Source organism: Choloepus didactylus, chromosome 8 (genome assembly GCF_015220235.1).
Source record: "Choloepus didactylus isolate mChoDid1 chromosome 8, mChoDid1.pri, whole genome shotgun sequence".
NCBI lineage: Eukaryota > Metazoa > Chordata > Mammalia > Pilosa > Megalonychidae > Choloepus > Choloepus didactylus.
This window is the reverse complement of record NC_051314.1, coordinates 124,098,710-124,114,045: the sequence shown is the minus strand read 5'-3', so window position 1 is coordinate 124,114,045 and position 15,336 is coordinate 124,098,710. Positions and strand designations below refer to the sequence as shown.

General features: G+C 35.2%; 1 protein-coding gene across 15 annotated transcripts in view; it reads left to right on the top strand.

The window, feature by feature from the left end:
• The window catches only part of RIMKLB (ribosomal modification protein rimK like family member B), a 67,805-nt gene extending 54,518 nt beyond the window's left edge, over positions 1-13,287 (top strand). For 5 of the 15 annotated variants that reach the window (XM_037845362.1, XM_037845360.1, XM_037845363.1 and 2 more), the window contains one exon: positions 2,540-6,114. In XM_037845362.1, coding sequence (XP_037701290.1) covers positions 2,540-3,003 — 464 coding nt within the window. In that variant the 3' untranslated portion in view covers positions 3,004-6,114. Of the gene's footprint in view, positions 1-2,539; positions 6,115-6,843; positions 7,058-8,573; positions 9,310-9,716; positions 9,921-13,116 lie in introns of those variants that run through there. The other 10 variants (XR_005218259.1, XR_005218254.1, XR_005218261.1 and 7 more) reach the window with 10 other exon arrangements.
• The last annotated feature ends 2,049 nt before the right edge of the window (positions 13,288-15,336 follow it).

Below are 15,336 nucleotides of genomic sequence, written 5' to 3'. Positions count from 1 at the left end.
TAACTTGAGGTGTTTTTACTCAGTAACTTTTTAAAAACATGTTGTCTTTCACATGTAAAAAGGATATGTAGATACACTATTAATATAATAATAAACTACTTTTTGAGTTTTTTTTTAATAATAGAGTTGTATTCATTTATAAGATGCTGGTAAACTTAATTTGTGTATAGTTGGAATTCATTTAAGCTGTGTCCTAACTCATTTTACCTATTACTCTTACCAAACAAGATTGCTGATCTTTGTCTTAAATATGTGTTTTCAGAGATGTTGAAGTGCTTCAGAACCTAGTCTTTGGATTTTTTACTCTTCTCTAAATCACTTTCTTAGTAATCTTACCATTCTCCTGGCTTTATGCTTACTATTTTCAAATTTATATCTTTAGCTTATGCTTTCCCTCTGAACTCCAGGTTCATATAAATAAATACTTGTCACTCAATATCTTCCACATATATATATATCTAATAGACATTTCAATCTTAGTATATTCAAAACTGAATTGTGCTCCAATTCCATGATGTGTTCCATCCACAGTTTTTCCCTATCATTAATGACAACTGTATCTTTCCAGTTTATACCAAAATTCTAAGAGTCGTCCTTGACCTCTTTCTAGTTTTTCATGGCTTGTAAGGCCCCATTAATTTTACTTTCACCCCTGCCCTCAAACCAATTTAATTTGGAAGCCCAGCTATGGTTTTGCATTCCATTAGTGGTTACCTTCTCTTCCCCTATGCTCATAACCAGAATATAATCTCTATATTCTTTGAGAAGATAAAAAACAATTTTCCCTTTCCTTCATAATATTAAGCCTCTGAAATATTGTCACTTTCCCCTATTGCCATTTATTCTGTCTCATCTCCAATGAGATTAGAACAATTTTATTTCATTCCATACACCTCCCTGTTCATATATTCAGAGTAAGAAGAGCAATTTAAATCTAAAGTAAACAGAAAAAAAGAAATAATAAAAATTAGAGCAGAAATCAATGAAATTGAAACCAAGAAAACAATAGAGAAAAATCAACAAAAGCAAAAGCTGGTTCTTTGAAAGCATCAGTAAAATTGATAAACCTCTAGTGAGGCTGCCAAGAAAAAAAGGGAGAAGACTGATATTATATTATTATTAGAAACGAAAGAGGGTTATCACTGCTGATCCCCAGGATAATAAAGGAATATTATGAACAACTCTGTACCCCAAAATTTGATAACTGAGATGAAACAGACCAATTGTTTGAAAGATACAATCTACCAAAACACATACAAGGAGAAACAGATCATGTTAATAGGCCTGTATCTATTAAAGAAATTGGATCAATAATAATAACTTTCCAAAACAGAAAGCGCCAGGCTTGTATGGTTTCACTGGTGAATTCTACCAAACATTGAAGAAAAAATTATTCCAATTCTCTATGTTATCTTCCAGTAATTAGAAACAGAGAGGACGCCTTCCTAACTCATTCTTTGGGACCAGCATTTTCTTAATACTCAAACTGGGCAAAGACATTGTAAGAAAGGAAAAATACAGACCAGTCTCTCCCATGTACACAGATGAACAAAATATTAGCAACTTGAAACCAACAATGTATGTAAAAATTATACAATACTTCTAGGTGGGATTTATTCCAGGTATACAAAACTGGTTCAACATTTGAAAATCAGTGTAATTAATCACACCAACATGCCAAAGAAGAAAAATCATATCATACTAAAAGACGTAGAAAAAGCATTTCACAAAATCCAATAGCCATTTATGGTTAAAAAAAAAAAAAGGAGGAGGAAAGGAACTTCCTAAACTGGGTAAAGCACAACTACAGAATACCTACAGCTAGCATCATACTCGATAGTAAGAAACTAGATGCTTTTCCCTTCAGATTAGGAATAAGGCAAGGTTGTCTCCTCTTCCTATTCCTATTCAACATCGTACTGAAAGTCCTAACTAATGTAATAAGACAAGAAAAAGAAATAAAAGGTACACAGATATGGAAGGAAGAAATAAAATTGTTTTTTGTTGATAGATATGATTGTGCAGAAAACCCCAAAGAATTAACAAAACAACAACAACAAAAACTCCTGGAACTGATAAGTGATTATAGCAAAGTTGGAGGATGCTAGATTAATATATAAAAGCCAGTTGCTTTCCTATGTGCTAGCAATGAAAAGTTGGAAATTTGAAATTAAATTTCTGTTTAGGAAGTATTCTTGTAAGCACATTGCACACTTGCACAATTATAGAAAAGTATATGTTTTCACATCATTTTCCAAAGTTCAGTTTTCCATGAAGCAAGGCACTAGAATTATATTAATACCACAGGATTTGTGTTGATACATACAGGAAGTCTCAAGGAGTAGAAGTAACTGGAGCTAAGTCAGACTGGGTCAGGAGGGATTCCTAATTATGAAAACCTAGACTTTAAAATTGTATGCTAGAATAGCACTTTTGTTTTCACTAGTGATTTAGAGGCTTAGCCTTGGAGGCCAGCTTCAGTTTTATTCCAAAAAATTTGTCCTTTTGGTAACTTCCTGTCTTGTTTCTCTTTTGACAGGTGGTGTGGGTATGATGTGCTCGTTGAGTGAACAGGGGAAACAGCTAGCTATCCAGGTGTCTAATATCCTGGGAATGGATGTGTGTGGCATTGACCTGTTGATGAAAGATGACGGCTCCTTCTGTGTCTGCGAGGCCAATGCAAATGTAGGTTTCATCGCCTTTGATAAGGCTTGTAATCTAGATGTAGCTGGTATCATAGCGGACTATGCCGCCTCCCTTCTGCCCTCTGGCCGGCTCACCCGGCGTATGTCCCTGCTCTCCGTGGTGTCCACAGCCAGTGAGACTAGTGAGCCGGAGCTTGGTCCCCCAGCCAGCACTGCTGTCGACAACATGAGCGCAAGTTCCAGCTCTGTCGACAGCGACCCTGAAAGCACGGAGCGGGAGCTGCCCACCAAGCTCCCAGGGGGCCTGTTCAACATGAACCAGCTGCTAGCCAATGAAATCAAACTCCTGGTGGAGTGACTCCACCGATAAATTAACCAACAAAACCCTTGTAAAACTTACGTTCTTTTTCTTTCTTTCTTTATTTTAACCAACTTGCAATGCTGTTCATGAAAAATGCTCAGGAACATGAGAGAAAATTGAGTGGGATTAGTTAGCAGAGAAGGGGGAGATAGATAAGACCTCTGCTATTAAAATGTTACTGACTTTCTTTTATAAATCCTACAGATCTAGAGGCAGAAAAGGTAGGATATAGAAAAATGTCATGCTTTTGTAGTTACCCTTTTAAATTACTCAAAAATTTGTATGTTCATGGACCATGAGGAACATATAAGTTTTTTTCATAGTCCCTTTTGTTTTTGTACAGTATAAATTTCAGAGTAGCATAATTTCACATTGTGTCGCAAAGATTTCTAATAGGTGAAATAAGCTGCCTAAATTACAGGAATTTTTTTGTATAAATCTGAAACTTCTGGTATTTCTGTATTAACTAGCAGCTTTATGTTCATAGTTGTTTATAAAATTTTGAGGGGCTCTTTTATTGGGATTTTTTCCCCCTTGGGTGGGAGGGCAAAGTGAATATGTCCTAATAAAGGCTTTTTAATGACAAAATTGGCATGTTTTTGCATGATGAGAGGGGAATGAACAGTATTGCAATGTCTGGTATACAAAGTAACATTTATTCCAATGTAGATAAAATTACACTAGTTTAAAATATGTCATTGACTTGTATTTGTTAGTGTTTTAGTCTTTTTGAAAGATATATGCTCTGTTAATGTTTTTTTTTTTCTTTTTTAATACATGCTAGTCTAACATTCCTTGCTCTATGCCTGCATTTTTAACAATGGCCAAAGTGAAGAAAATGATTCCTTTTTTGTTAACAAGACACTGACTCGAAACATGTGCATTTAAAGCCTTTTATTTTTTCCTTTTTCTGTTGGTGGTTGGGCATTTAAAGATAAGAACAAGGGAAAAGATTGTGGGGGGAGGTGAAGGGACAAATCAAGGGCCTATAAGTATAAAGCCGAAGTAATTTCTAATGTCAGCATTATATATTTGCATTTTTCACATTTTAGGAGGGAGTATATATATGTGTGTGTGCATGCATGCATGTGTATGTGTTTTGCTTTTTGTTTACACCAACCAATCAAAATGTTAGATCCTAGAAAATGGAGCATGATGGGAAACACACTTTTTGAGTTTGAAAAAACAGATGAGTTTTAACAAGATTCCACAGTGGGTAGAGGAACCCACCAGAAGACAAAAGGAGGAGGGAGTTGATGCTTCCTAGACCTTTTTTGTGTATATGTATGTTGTTTGGTTTTTTTTTTTCCTTCGGTTCTAGACTGTTCAGTGTATGATTTTTTTTCAAGGCTCCATGCTTTTCTTCAACACTTCTCTTTTTACTCATAGGATTTAGGGTGGGTTGAGCTGGACGATTTTTGTTGGGGACTTATTTAGTGTTATTGATTCTCTTACAGCCGTACTCTTAAGCCTTCAGTATTCTCCACTGTTTAATCCTTTACTTTCTGAATTTATAAAATCCTCCCAAACTGCATATAATATGAGCCTTTAAAACATGGATAAAACTATTCCAGTAATGGGTTTGGAAGGTGTGTTAGAAATGGAGACTCTGCAGTGCTCAGTGTAATTTTTTAAACAGCAAGTTTCATCTCCCTGAAATCCTCTGAAGCTTTTACCCAAGCCCTTTCTTGCGTCTCCAGTGCTGTTTTCCTTCAGATGGACCTTAAACTTAATTTCTTGGACACTACTAGAGAGACTTCAAGGCAATGATAAAAGATCAGTATTAAACAGCTCTAACAAAAGGTTTGATCATGCTTGTACAGTTTTCCCCCATTTTAAAAAAGAATGTAATAAAATTTGTTTTTTTTTTTCATAGAATTAAATAATATTACAATTGAGTGAAAGGTTGATTGTTGATGAATAGAATAGTACCTCTGATTTGTGCAGTGTTTCATTTCACCTCAGAAAAAGGTACATAAGTTTCTCATTTATATTAGGATAATCTAATTACACCTAAAATTTGACTTGAGCAGGGTTACTGGGGAATTCACACACATATATAAGTACCTCTGGCTCATTAACAGAAAGAAATACTTGGTACTTCTTTCACTGCATGACCATTATTTGGGGGTATTCATATTATTTGGTATAGAGAAATAAGGGAAAGTGAAATCGTCATTCATATGTTTCTGTAGGGACGATCTGGTTACCATTTATGTTACAATACATACACTTTTAATAGTTATATCACACGTATGTAGGTCAATGCATTTTACATACAAAGAGAACAACCTCTGATGAAAATCTCAAGGTTTGTGTTGGTGTGGGGTAAAGGACTAGAAAAAATGTAGTTTGTCATTTTTAACCCCCACCGAATTAACAAACTTGATTGTAAGAAATACCCGAAATTATTTTACCTTTAGTTTACTGACCATTTATCCATCTTTTTTCTATTCACACTATAGTAGAACATAGCTTTATCAACCTGTTTATGGATTGTACACTCACATGTTAGAATGAAAAGGGCAGTAGTAGTCATCTTAGACTTTAAAAATATGGATATCTTCTTGCATTCCCTCAACAATTAAGGTAAAGAATAACAACACATCATTCTGGAAAAACCCAGTGAAACAGCAGCAGATAATTTAAGTGAAAGTTAACTTTATTTTCAAATTGTTTAATAACTTTTGTATAATCTTCATCACTATTTTGAAAGGTAAAAATGTACTTATCAGACATGTATAATCATTATACCAAAATCGGAATGTTGTAAAATTTTTGTGTATTAAAATTGTAATTGTAAATTGTATTTTAAAAATAATTCTTACTGATATTGTTTTTGTGTCACCTGTGATAAAAACTGGTTTCATATATATATATATGTATATGTGTATATATACATATAAGTATGAACTATTCCATTTAAAATTTTAAAGTTTTTTTTTTTTCTTTTTTGATGCCTATAATTGATCATTTCTACTGGCTTTTTCTCCACTGAACTCTGAAATCTTTCTGTATGTACTATCAATAAGAAACTTCCTTGGAACATTAGAAAAAAAAAATCCAACAAGAGACTCGCTGACATCAAGCACTTTATCAGACTGAGAAGGTATCGGAAGCATTGAAAGCAGTCATCGACTTTCAAAATCTTCTTCTCAAAGGGAACACAATGGAAAACCAAATTCTCTTCATTGAATACCCAGTTTGGGGTCTGGGGGGCTTAGAGAGACATTGTGAAATCAAATCTTGTGTTATATTTTTCTCCTGGCTCACTCTTTTTGAGAAGGTTTATGGGCTATATGGCTGGTGAGACACGATCCCCTCCTAAGAAAATGTAGGTGCTCAGACAGGTAACCTCTGCTGCTACTGTTTTTATTTGTTTGTTTGTTTGTTTAATTTCATTTAAAATTTGTTTTTTGTACTAGGATTTTTTAAAATGTAATATATTGTAGGATTTATAACCAGGTTTACTGCTTTCCTTTTTTTTTTTTTTTTTCCTTAAACAAAACAAAAAATTTCCTTTAAAGTATATTTAGGCGCCTTTGAAGCTTGGATTTTGGAATGTTTCCGTAGTGGACAGAAATCTGCTGTTGGAATCTTCTAGTCTTCCAGGTTTAATTTGAAATGATTTTAGTTTTGTTTTGGATTTTTGTGTGGTATTTCATTTCTTTTATACCAGTGCCCTTTTGTCATGCTATTCTGGGGTGGCTGCCTAACTCTAGTGAAAATTCTTTCTATTTATGAAAGTTTGGCTTTTTAAATTCCTAATGTTTGCATTTTAAAAATTGTTTTTAAAGAAATATTCTAACTGCTTGCACTGTTACTGTTCTTTGCCAGCCTTTTCAGGAGCCAAAAAAACAAAAACAAACAAACAAAAAAATACCCAGAGAAAAAACTTTCCTTCTTCCCCCATTCCTGATGATGAGTGAGAAGTATTGAGAACTTTTGGGGTCAGTGCCCTTCTAAACTCCCCTTCCCCCAATAATGCAGCTGTATAATGAATGGTAAATGCAGCGGTTTGGATTCAGGCACAGCCCCGGGCTGCTTGCAGGTAATTTGATTCTTTCTCCTTTCTTTCCATCCCTAGGCTAACTTCACTTTTTAAAAATTTCCTTTCTTAATATAATTAAAAGGCAACCTTGGTTTTATAGTAACTCTTATTTTTAAACATAATGTGTAAATATCCTAGCAAATAATTTGATTAAAGGAGACCTTTGGGGGTAAAGTTTTGATTTGGTTGGGATGAAGTCAGGACTTTCTTTGGGGATTTTGTTTAGTCACTTAGATGACTCCATTCTTTGCATATATGTCTGTAATTATTTCAGAGTATGACTTTTGGCTTTGTTTTTGTTTTGGGTTTGTTTGTTTCTTCCATTGTGCTACTCTGGCTTCAGCTTTTTCAGGGGTTGGTGTTCCGAATACACAATGAGCTCACATACAGTATAAAGGCATCAATTAGGAGTTGACAGGTATGGAAAACTAGTTTTGAAAAGGTAAAATTAGGTTTTAGGTTATATATATGGTAGAAACGCACCATATTTTTCAGCTGATTTTTAGTGCTTCTTTTTCTGTGACATCATTGTAAAAGTGAAAGAGAATCATGAGACATAGATTTTGGTTATTTTAGGAGCAACGTGACTTCGGAACTAATCATTTTAGCATTTTTGAGTTGCTAGTTCTAACAAAGATATAAATTTGAACAGTTTGAGATTATCATAAAATCATGGTTTAAACATTCAAAAAGCAGAAGTTTGAACAGATTGAAGGACATTTCTGAAGCACAGGATGGTTAAGCAGATAAACCAAGGCCATAAAGCAAGTTAGTGGCAGGAGTCGGACTAAAATTTGTATGTTTCAATAAGTTACAAGCTATTCCCTCTTCTGCTGCCCCAATCCATCTACCCTTTCCTCTTGTATTCATCCTGAAAGTTTCATATGAGTTATTGTAATTTTGGGGGGGCATAATTCTCTTTCTAATAGGTAGAATTTTAGTGAAAGTACTAAGGGCCTTTTCGGGATATACTTCAGCATAATTTTATCCTGTGGCTTAAGATGTCCTATCCAAAAAGGATATCAAGTCCAATAAATCACTAGTTAGTGATTTGGGTATCCTGGCTTGTACCACTGTTTCTTAAGCTGAAGGCATGTAATAGGTCATTAATGTGTTCTGTGCTTCAGTTCACTCATTAAAGATGGGGACAGTCACTCCCCCAAGTGTCTTCAGACAAAAATGTTTACCTGTGAAAGGAAATTTCCAAAGGAATCCCAAATACACTCCTCCATTTATGATGTGTACTAAACAACGCTGGTTCAAGAGAACCTTGTTCTTTTGCTGATACGAATGGCCAGCATTAGAATGTAGAAACTACATGATTGCATGAGGCATGGAGAGTTTGACATCCTCCATTCTACTGCCCCCATTGAGTATCATTGATTTGTTAAGAGGGATACTGCTTTCAGATTTCACAATATTCAAACTTATTAGATGGGCCTTATATAGCATATATACATGGCTGCTGTTGTGGGGTATGGAACATGAGGGGTAGGGTGAACTGTTGTTGTTTTAGGTTTCAGTCAGACAGACATCCCTGTGCCCCAGTTCCCAGAAGCACAGCAGGCCTCTAGGAGCATCCGTGGGAACGGCGCAGTCCTGACATCACCAACTCTCCTGCTCAGGCTCATCCCATTTACAGAGGTCAAAGGGTGGGGCTTGAGACTGGGGGACGGAATGAGAAAGAAAGTAGAAACAATGTCACTGCAGTGCCACTGTTGACTAGACTTTTGTGCTTAAGTTGTCAGTGTTGTTTCATTTCCTGATTTTTATTTTTACTTGGCAAAACTACATATCTTCATTTTAGGATAAAGGTAATGGGCGGGTGGAACAAAAACAAGCCATTACTCTTATTACTCTGTTCCTTAGTAGATGGAACCTAGACCCTAGAAACAGACAGAATGGGAATAGAAATGAATCTGAGGATTTTAACAAACAGAAAACATTATGTGGTATTAATTTCCAATTCAGTTCTCCTGCAACTGCTATACATTTGTCACTCTGTTCCCTTCCCCACTCTGCCCCCACTTCTGTGTGTATATGCAGTTTGAGGAAATATACTTTCATGGTCAGTCCTTTTTAAAGGACTTAGTGAGTTTATTATTTTTGCAAGGAATATACACAGTGCACAATGCTTATATGGGCATACAAATGCTACCCTATTTTAAATGTAGGTGGCGTATGTGTTCGTGTTTTAATGTATTCAGAATCTTTGGGCAATAAGCAGTCCAGAACATTGAAAACTCAAGCAGGTAAAGCATCTAACACCCTTAGTTTCTAGAATTACTTTTAAAAGCTCTTTTATATTGCTGCATCTTCCACAGTTCCGTTGGTATTGACCTCAGATTTTACAGAAGCTGTAGAATACCTAGTTAAAACTAAGTTACGTGTTTCTTCGTAAATTGTAGGGATAGGTGATGAAGGAAAATAAAATGGCTCTTTGAAAAGATGGCAACTGCTGAGTGTCTAAAATCTTTACACTTCTTTAAAATTTTTATTTTTCCAGCTTAGCATAAACATTGATCATACATTGTTTGATTTTCTGTGTTTGGGATTTTTGTTTCGAATTTGGGAGTGGGAGTGGGGGGAGACATTAAGTTGGTGCAGATGTGTATATATGAATATTAAAAAAGTAATTCTTTCTGTTTAATCTGAATAGTAAGCAAGAACTTTTTCTATATACTCTTCTGCTGCAGCAGAGAAATAAACTGGTAGGTGGCAGCAGAAGAAGGAATTATTCAGACTGATGGCTACTGACTTAAAGTCTGCATAGTTGAAGAGATAGAACATGAGATACCAAGTGAAGCAAGGGGGGCAAAAAAATGGAAACAGGACTAAGATTCTTGGATTTTGACTCTAAATGGTGAGTTGTTTTCAACTATTATAAGAGTGTGTTTTAAATCTGATAATAGTGTTTTATGAGTCATTGTGCAGTGTAATCATGAATGCCTGTAGGTCCTTGCCTCATCAAATTTGTCCTAACTCATGTACTCTCATTCTTTACTTTGAAAAAAAATTAGTACCTAAAATTAGGGTTTCTTCGCAGTACGCTGATATCTGTGAACCTTAATGATGGCAAAAATTTTGTTGACAGTGAATCTGACTTTTTAAAAATATGTAATAGAAATGAAATATGCATTGTTAACCATTTTACAGAAATTAAAGTCTCCCCCTCTTTTTTTTTTTTTTTTTACTTTTTTTTTTTTTTTTTTTTTTACATCTCCCCCTCTTTTATTGGGAGCACTGGAGGGACAAAAACAAAAGAATATAATTTGAAAAAATTATGGGGGGTTAAAAGATTTCTTCAACAGGCTGTCCCTTTTCTATCTAGGCCCATTTCCTCATCACTTTATGCTCTTCATTTCCACTTTGCCTGTTCACCTTTCTCTCTTCATCTGTCTCTACTTTTCTTCTCTTCCTTTCTCTAGTTGTGCTTCTGCCTCCCTGACTTTCTGCCGCTCTCTGACCTCAGTCTGTGTACTTACCTATCTTGTTCAGTCCCTCTGAATTATATACTTGTGTTGCCATCTTTCATTTCTGCCTGACTGTTTTTCTTAGTGTCTGCTGTATATGTGTGCGTGTCTGTTTTTCTCCCTCCCTCTTTCCTCTTTTCTCATTTGCATTCTCTATATCTGCTTGTGTAATAGAGTTGTGTTTCCTTTGCTTCAACACCTTTAGATATGTGAATCAGAATACCAACTTGATTGTACTTCTCTACATATTAGAATTATACTAGGCCAAATAGAAGAAATTAAATGATATTTTCAAGTCCCCTACAATTAAATGATGTAAATTTCAATTCCTAAATTTGTAATAAGCTATGGACCTGTTTACTCAATATTTGTTTATTTTAACCCACAGTCTCTTTATAATTCCTGGCAACCACGCTATTTAAAATCACTTGGACAGAAAGGATAGTTCTTAATCTATCTAGATTTTTAACTTTAACTTTACTCTGATTTTTTAAGTCTCTAATGAAATCAAAATGAGCAAAGCAGTCAGTATTTTATAGATGTACATACTAGGGAAAATCAACTTTTTGTCTTTCAGGTGAAGGTTAAAACTCTGATTTAATCTTTTTTCTGGGCTATATATGTGAGCATTTTAGAAATACTTTTATTAGCTCTGTTAAGAATGTCATGCAAATAATTCTTTTTAGGTTTATAGATGGTAAAAACAGGGTACCCAGAGGAAAGATTATCTAAACAAAGGGAGTTCTGATCCTGTTAACATCTGTAGTAACAGATTGAGCTACTGGCCAACAAAGGCCTGCCATAGAAGTTGAGAGTTTTTAAGATGGAAAGTTTAGAGAGTAGCTAATATAATCTTGAATTTGCAGTGATGAAACTGAAGTCAGGAAATTAGTGACTGGCCCAACATTAGAACGTCAGAACTAGGACCTAAGTCTCCTGACTGCCAATACAGTAATTGTTGCACTGTGTAACATGCGACCTTCAAAATCTGTAGTCACTGAACAAATGCTCTGCAAAGAGAGCTGTGATGTTGTAAAGAACTTTGTCTCTATTTGTTCCTGCGGTGTCTAATGTAGGGTGGGGAGTTTATTCCAGTAAAGGATATTAAGGCAAGATGTGAGTGGCCATTTTGTTTGTGTACAGAATTGTTTGCATGTTTAATGTGTGTACATTTATATTATATACATTAAGCAATATAATTATTAGTATATCATGTACCAGGGTTTGATTCTGGAAGGGTGCCCAAGATGCAAAGAAAACTTTGTGTTCTTTGTAATTTCTGGTCAAGGGAGAAGAATGAATTCCATGAGATCTGGTATACTATCCATCCTTTCCCTCTCCCTTGCCCATTTTCTGTTCCCACTCTTGAAGATGAATCAATCAACAACAAAGTAAAGCTTTACATTATTCTGAAATGCTTTTTTTTCCCTGCAGATTTGTAGGCTAACAGTGGGAGAAGTGAATAATGAACAAGGATGATTTGGTATACTTGCAATACTAGGCAGAATAGTAGCATGAAGCAAAACTGATCTCATTGTCTAAATAGGCAGTTAATTTTAAAAATTGCTTGTCTTGATGCTGATTAATATGTAATAGTATGGGACACAGGGATACACTACCTCAGATAGAACGGTTAGAATTTTGAAATTTTTTGAAATTTTGTTTTAATCAAGAATTTGTGTTAGTATATAGAATGTTAATGATTTAGAACTGAATTATAACCGATTTGAATTTCATCAATCAAAATTTATTGCTTATTCTATAATTTGTTGAAAATTTAGCCCTGAGCAAGGCAATTAAGCTTAATTTTGTTTGGGCATTTTGGTGCAATAATTTTGTTTTGTTTTGTGTGATGCTATATAAGAAATTTTATTCTTGCCTCAGGTGTTTTCTCTTATGTACAATTCTTCTGACTAAAATGGATCAGAATTGTCTTTATTATAGGATTGTTAACAATTAACATGAATTACACATCTTTATTTGCACCCTGTGTATTTTTTAATGATGATGAATTTTCTGTGTCTAAGATTGGGTTGATTTTAAAAAGTATATATAAATTATTTCTACAGTGCAGTTTAAATTAATCTGTAAGTGTAGGAAGGTATTCTTAGCTAGGTTTATAACTGAAATGAGTCACAGCACTCAGGGATAAAGAAAAGAGTGTTGGCTATTGTGTTGCCAGCATCTTGATAAAGTAGAAAATATAATGGACCTATAAGCTGAACTAAGGACTCTTTCCAGGGAGTTAGAATAGTTTCTCCCCAAAAAGGGCCAAGTAAATTTGGAAGTGAGATTGCTCCTGTTGAAACAGTAATAGATTTAGCTTTTCATTTTTAATGATGAGAACATTAAAAGTCCTTCAAGTCAGAATCAGCGTGTATCTTTGTCAACTGAGTTCACCAAGTATTAGAATTACAAAAAACTGGTTATGGATTTTGGTAGTCTAGTCAATTTGTAATATTTTACTATCGTTACATTAGTTGATTTTTTGTTTTTATTTCTCTTTTTTCTTATTCTATTTATAGAGATTGCTTTAAGTCTGTGATTTAAGTGAGTGTACGCGTTTGTTTTTTTCACCCTCCCCAGGTCCTTTTGAAGTAACCAGTGATACTTTTTGCTTGCCTCATTAACAGAATGGATGAGATTTGACTGTGTGTTTTTTCAAGTGGAGGATAAAAATACAGAACAAAGGAGCAGTATCTCTAATCTATTTGACTTGATATGTTTTCTAAAATAAATACATTATAAACTGGAAAATAGCCTGCATTTTGACTTGTTCTTTTGGCAATTGTTTTTTGCCCACTCCATCCTCAGTCCAGATATCTAGATTTGAAATCTAGCTCTACATGTGTCATTCTCTTCATTCTGTTCTACTCTTTACCTTATGCAAGATGAAACTCATCAGATTTTGGTACCATGAGTGGTTCTTGAGAAACAAAATCCTTGAGTTCGTGACAGACCGATCTCTATAACATCATCTGAAACTTACTTCTTTTGACACATTGGCAGACACTCAAATATGTGTATTTGATGGATTTTCCCCTGTCACTTTCATCATACTTTTATGCCCATGATGAATAAATCTTGCTGTGTTTTTTATCTCTGAAGAAATGCAGGGCTCAGGCACAGACTTATCACAGCCTTGTCCACTAAATTTTAGTTTTTTTAACTTTTTATTTTGAAATAATTTCAGACTTACAGGTCAGTTGCAAAACACACACACACACATACACACAGAACCATACAGAGAACTCCAACATACCCCTACACCTTCAGTTGCCCAGATCCAATTTTAACATTTTGCCACCTTTGCCATATCTGTCGGTCTACCTACCTACCTGCCTACCTACCTACCTACCCATCGTCTGTCTGTCTATCTGTCTACCAACTAAACATTTAAGAGCAGGCAGCTGTAGTACTTTTAACAAAAAAATGGGCTTTGTAGTCAGATTGATTCAGATTCTAATTCCAAATTCTAATTCCTGGCTGCATAACATTTAGTTAGGCTAGTCACCTTCTTCAAGCCACAGAGTATTTTTTTTTTTAATTCATTTTTATTGAGATATATTCACATACCATGCAGTCATACAAAGGGTACATTTGGTTGTTCACAGTACCATTATATAGTTGTGTGTTCATCAGCAAAATTAATTTTTGAACATTTTCATTACCACACACACACAAATAAGAATAAAAATTAAAGTGAAAAAGAACAAAGTAAAAAACACTGGATGGGTTTTTTTTGTTTTTTGTTTTTTTGCCCCCACTTTTCTACTCATTCATCCATACACTGGACAAAGGGGAATGTGGTCCATATGGCTTTCCCAATCACATTGTCACCCCTCATAAACTACATTTTTATACAATCATCTTCAAGATTCAGGGGTTCTGGGTTGTAGTTTGATAGTTTCAGGTATTTACTGCTAGCTATTCCAATTCATTAGAACCTAGAAAGAGTTGTCTATATTGTGCGTATGAGTGCCCACCAGAGTGATCTCTTGGCTCCTTTTGGAATCTCTGCCACTGAAACTTACTTCATTTCCTTTCACATCTCCCTTTTGATCAAGAAGATGTTCTTCATCCCACAATGCCGGGTCTACATTCCTCCCCAGGAGTCATATTCCACATTGCCAGGGAGATTCATTCCCCTGGGTATCAGATCCCACTTAAGCGGGGGAGGGGGGCAGTGATTTCACCTGCCAAGTTGGCTTAGCTAGAGAGGGCCACATCGGAGCAACAAAGAGGCATTCAGGAGAAGGCTCTTAGGCACAATTATAGGCAGGTGTAGCCTCTCCTTTGCAGCAACAGTCTTGCCAAGGGCAAGTCCTGTGGCAGAGGGCTCAGCCCATTAAACTACCAGTCCCCTATGTCTGTGAGCACATCAGCCACCATCAAGGTGGGGAAGCCTAACACCCCTGAATTCTCCACCAGCTCCTCAAGGGGGCTCTGCATATTTTTTCCCATGTTTTTTCTCTTTTAACTCTTTTTTTTTTTTAAATTAACTATCAAAAAATAAAAAAACATACAGTAAAAAAAAACATTTCAAACCATAGCATAACAAGGGAGTAAGAAAAAGACAACTAACCTAAAATAACTACTTTACTTCCAACATGTTCCTACTCTATCCCAAGAAAATAACCTAATATAGCAACTTTTCTGTGAACTTGTTCCTACCATACCCATCAGAAATTAACAGACCATAGTCATTTCTGGGCATTCCCAGAATGTTAAATTTACCCATGATAGCTTATCTGTTCTTACTGGGTTATCATTCCCCCTCCATTAATTGCTCACTATCACTAGCTC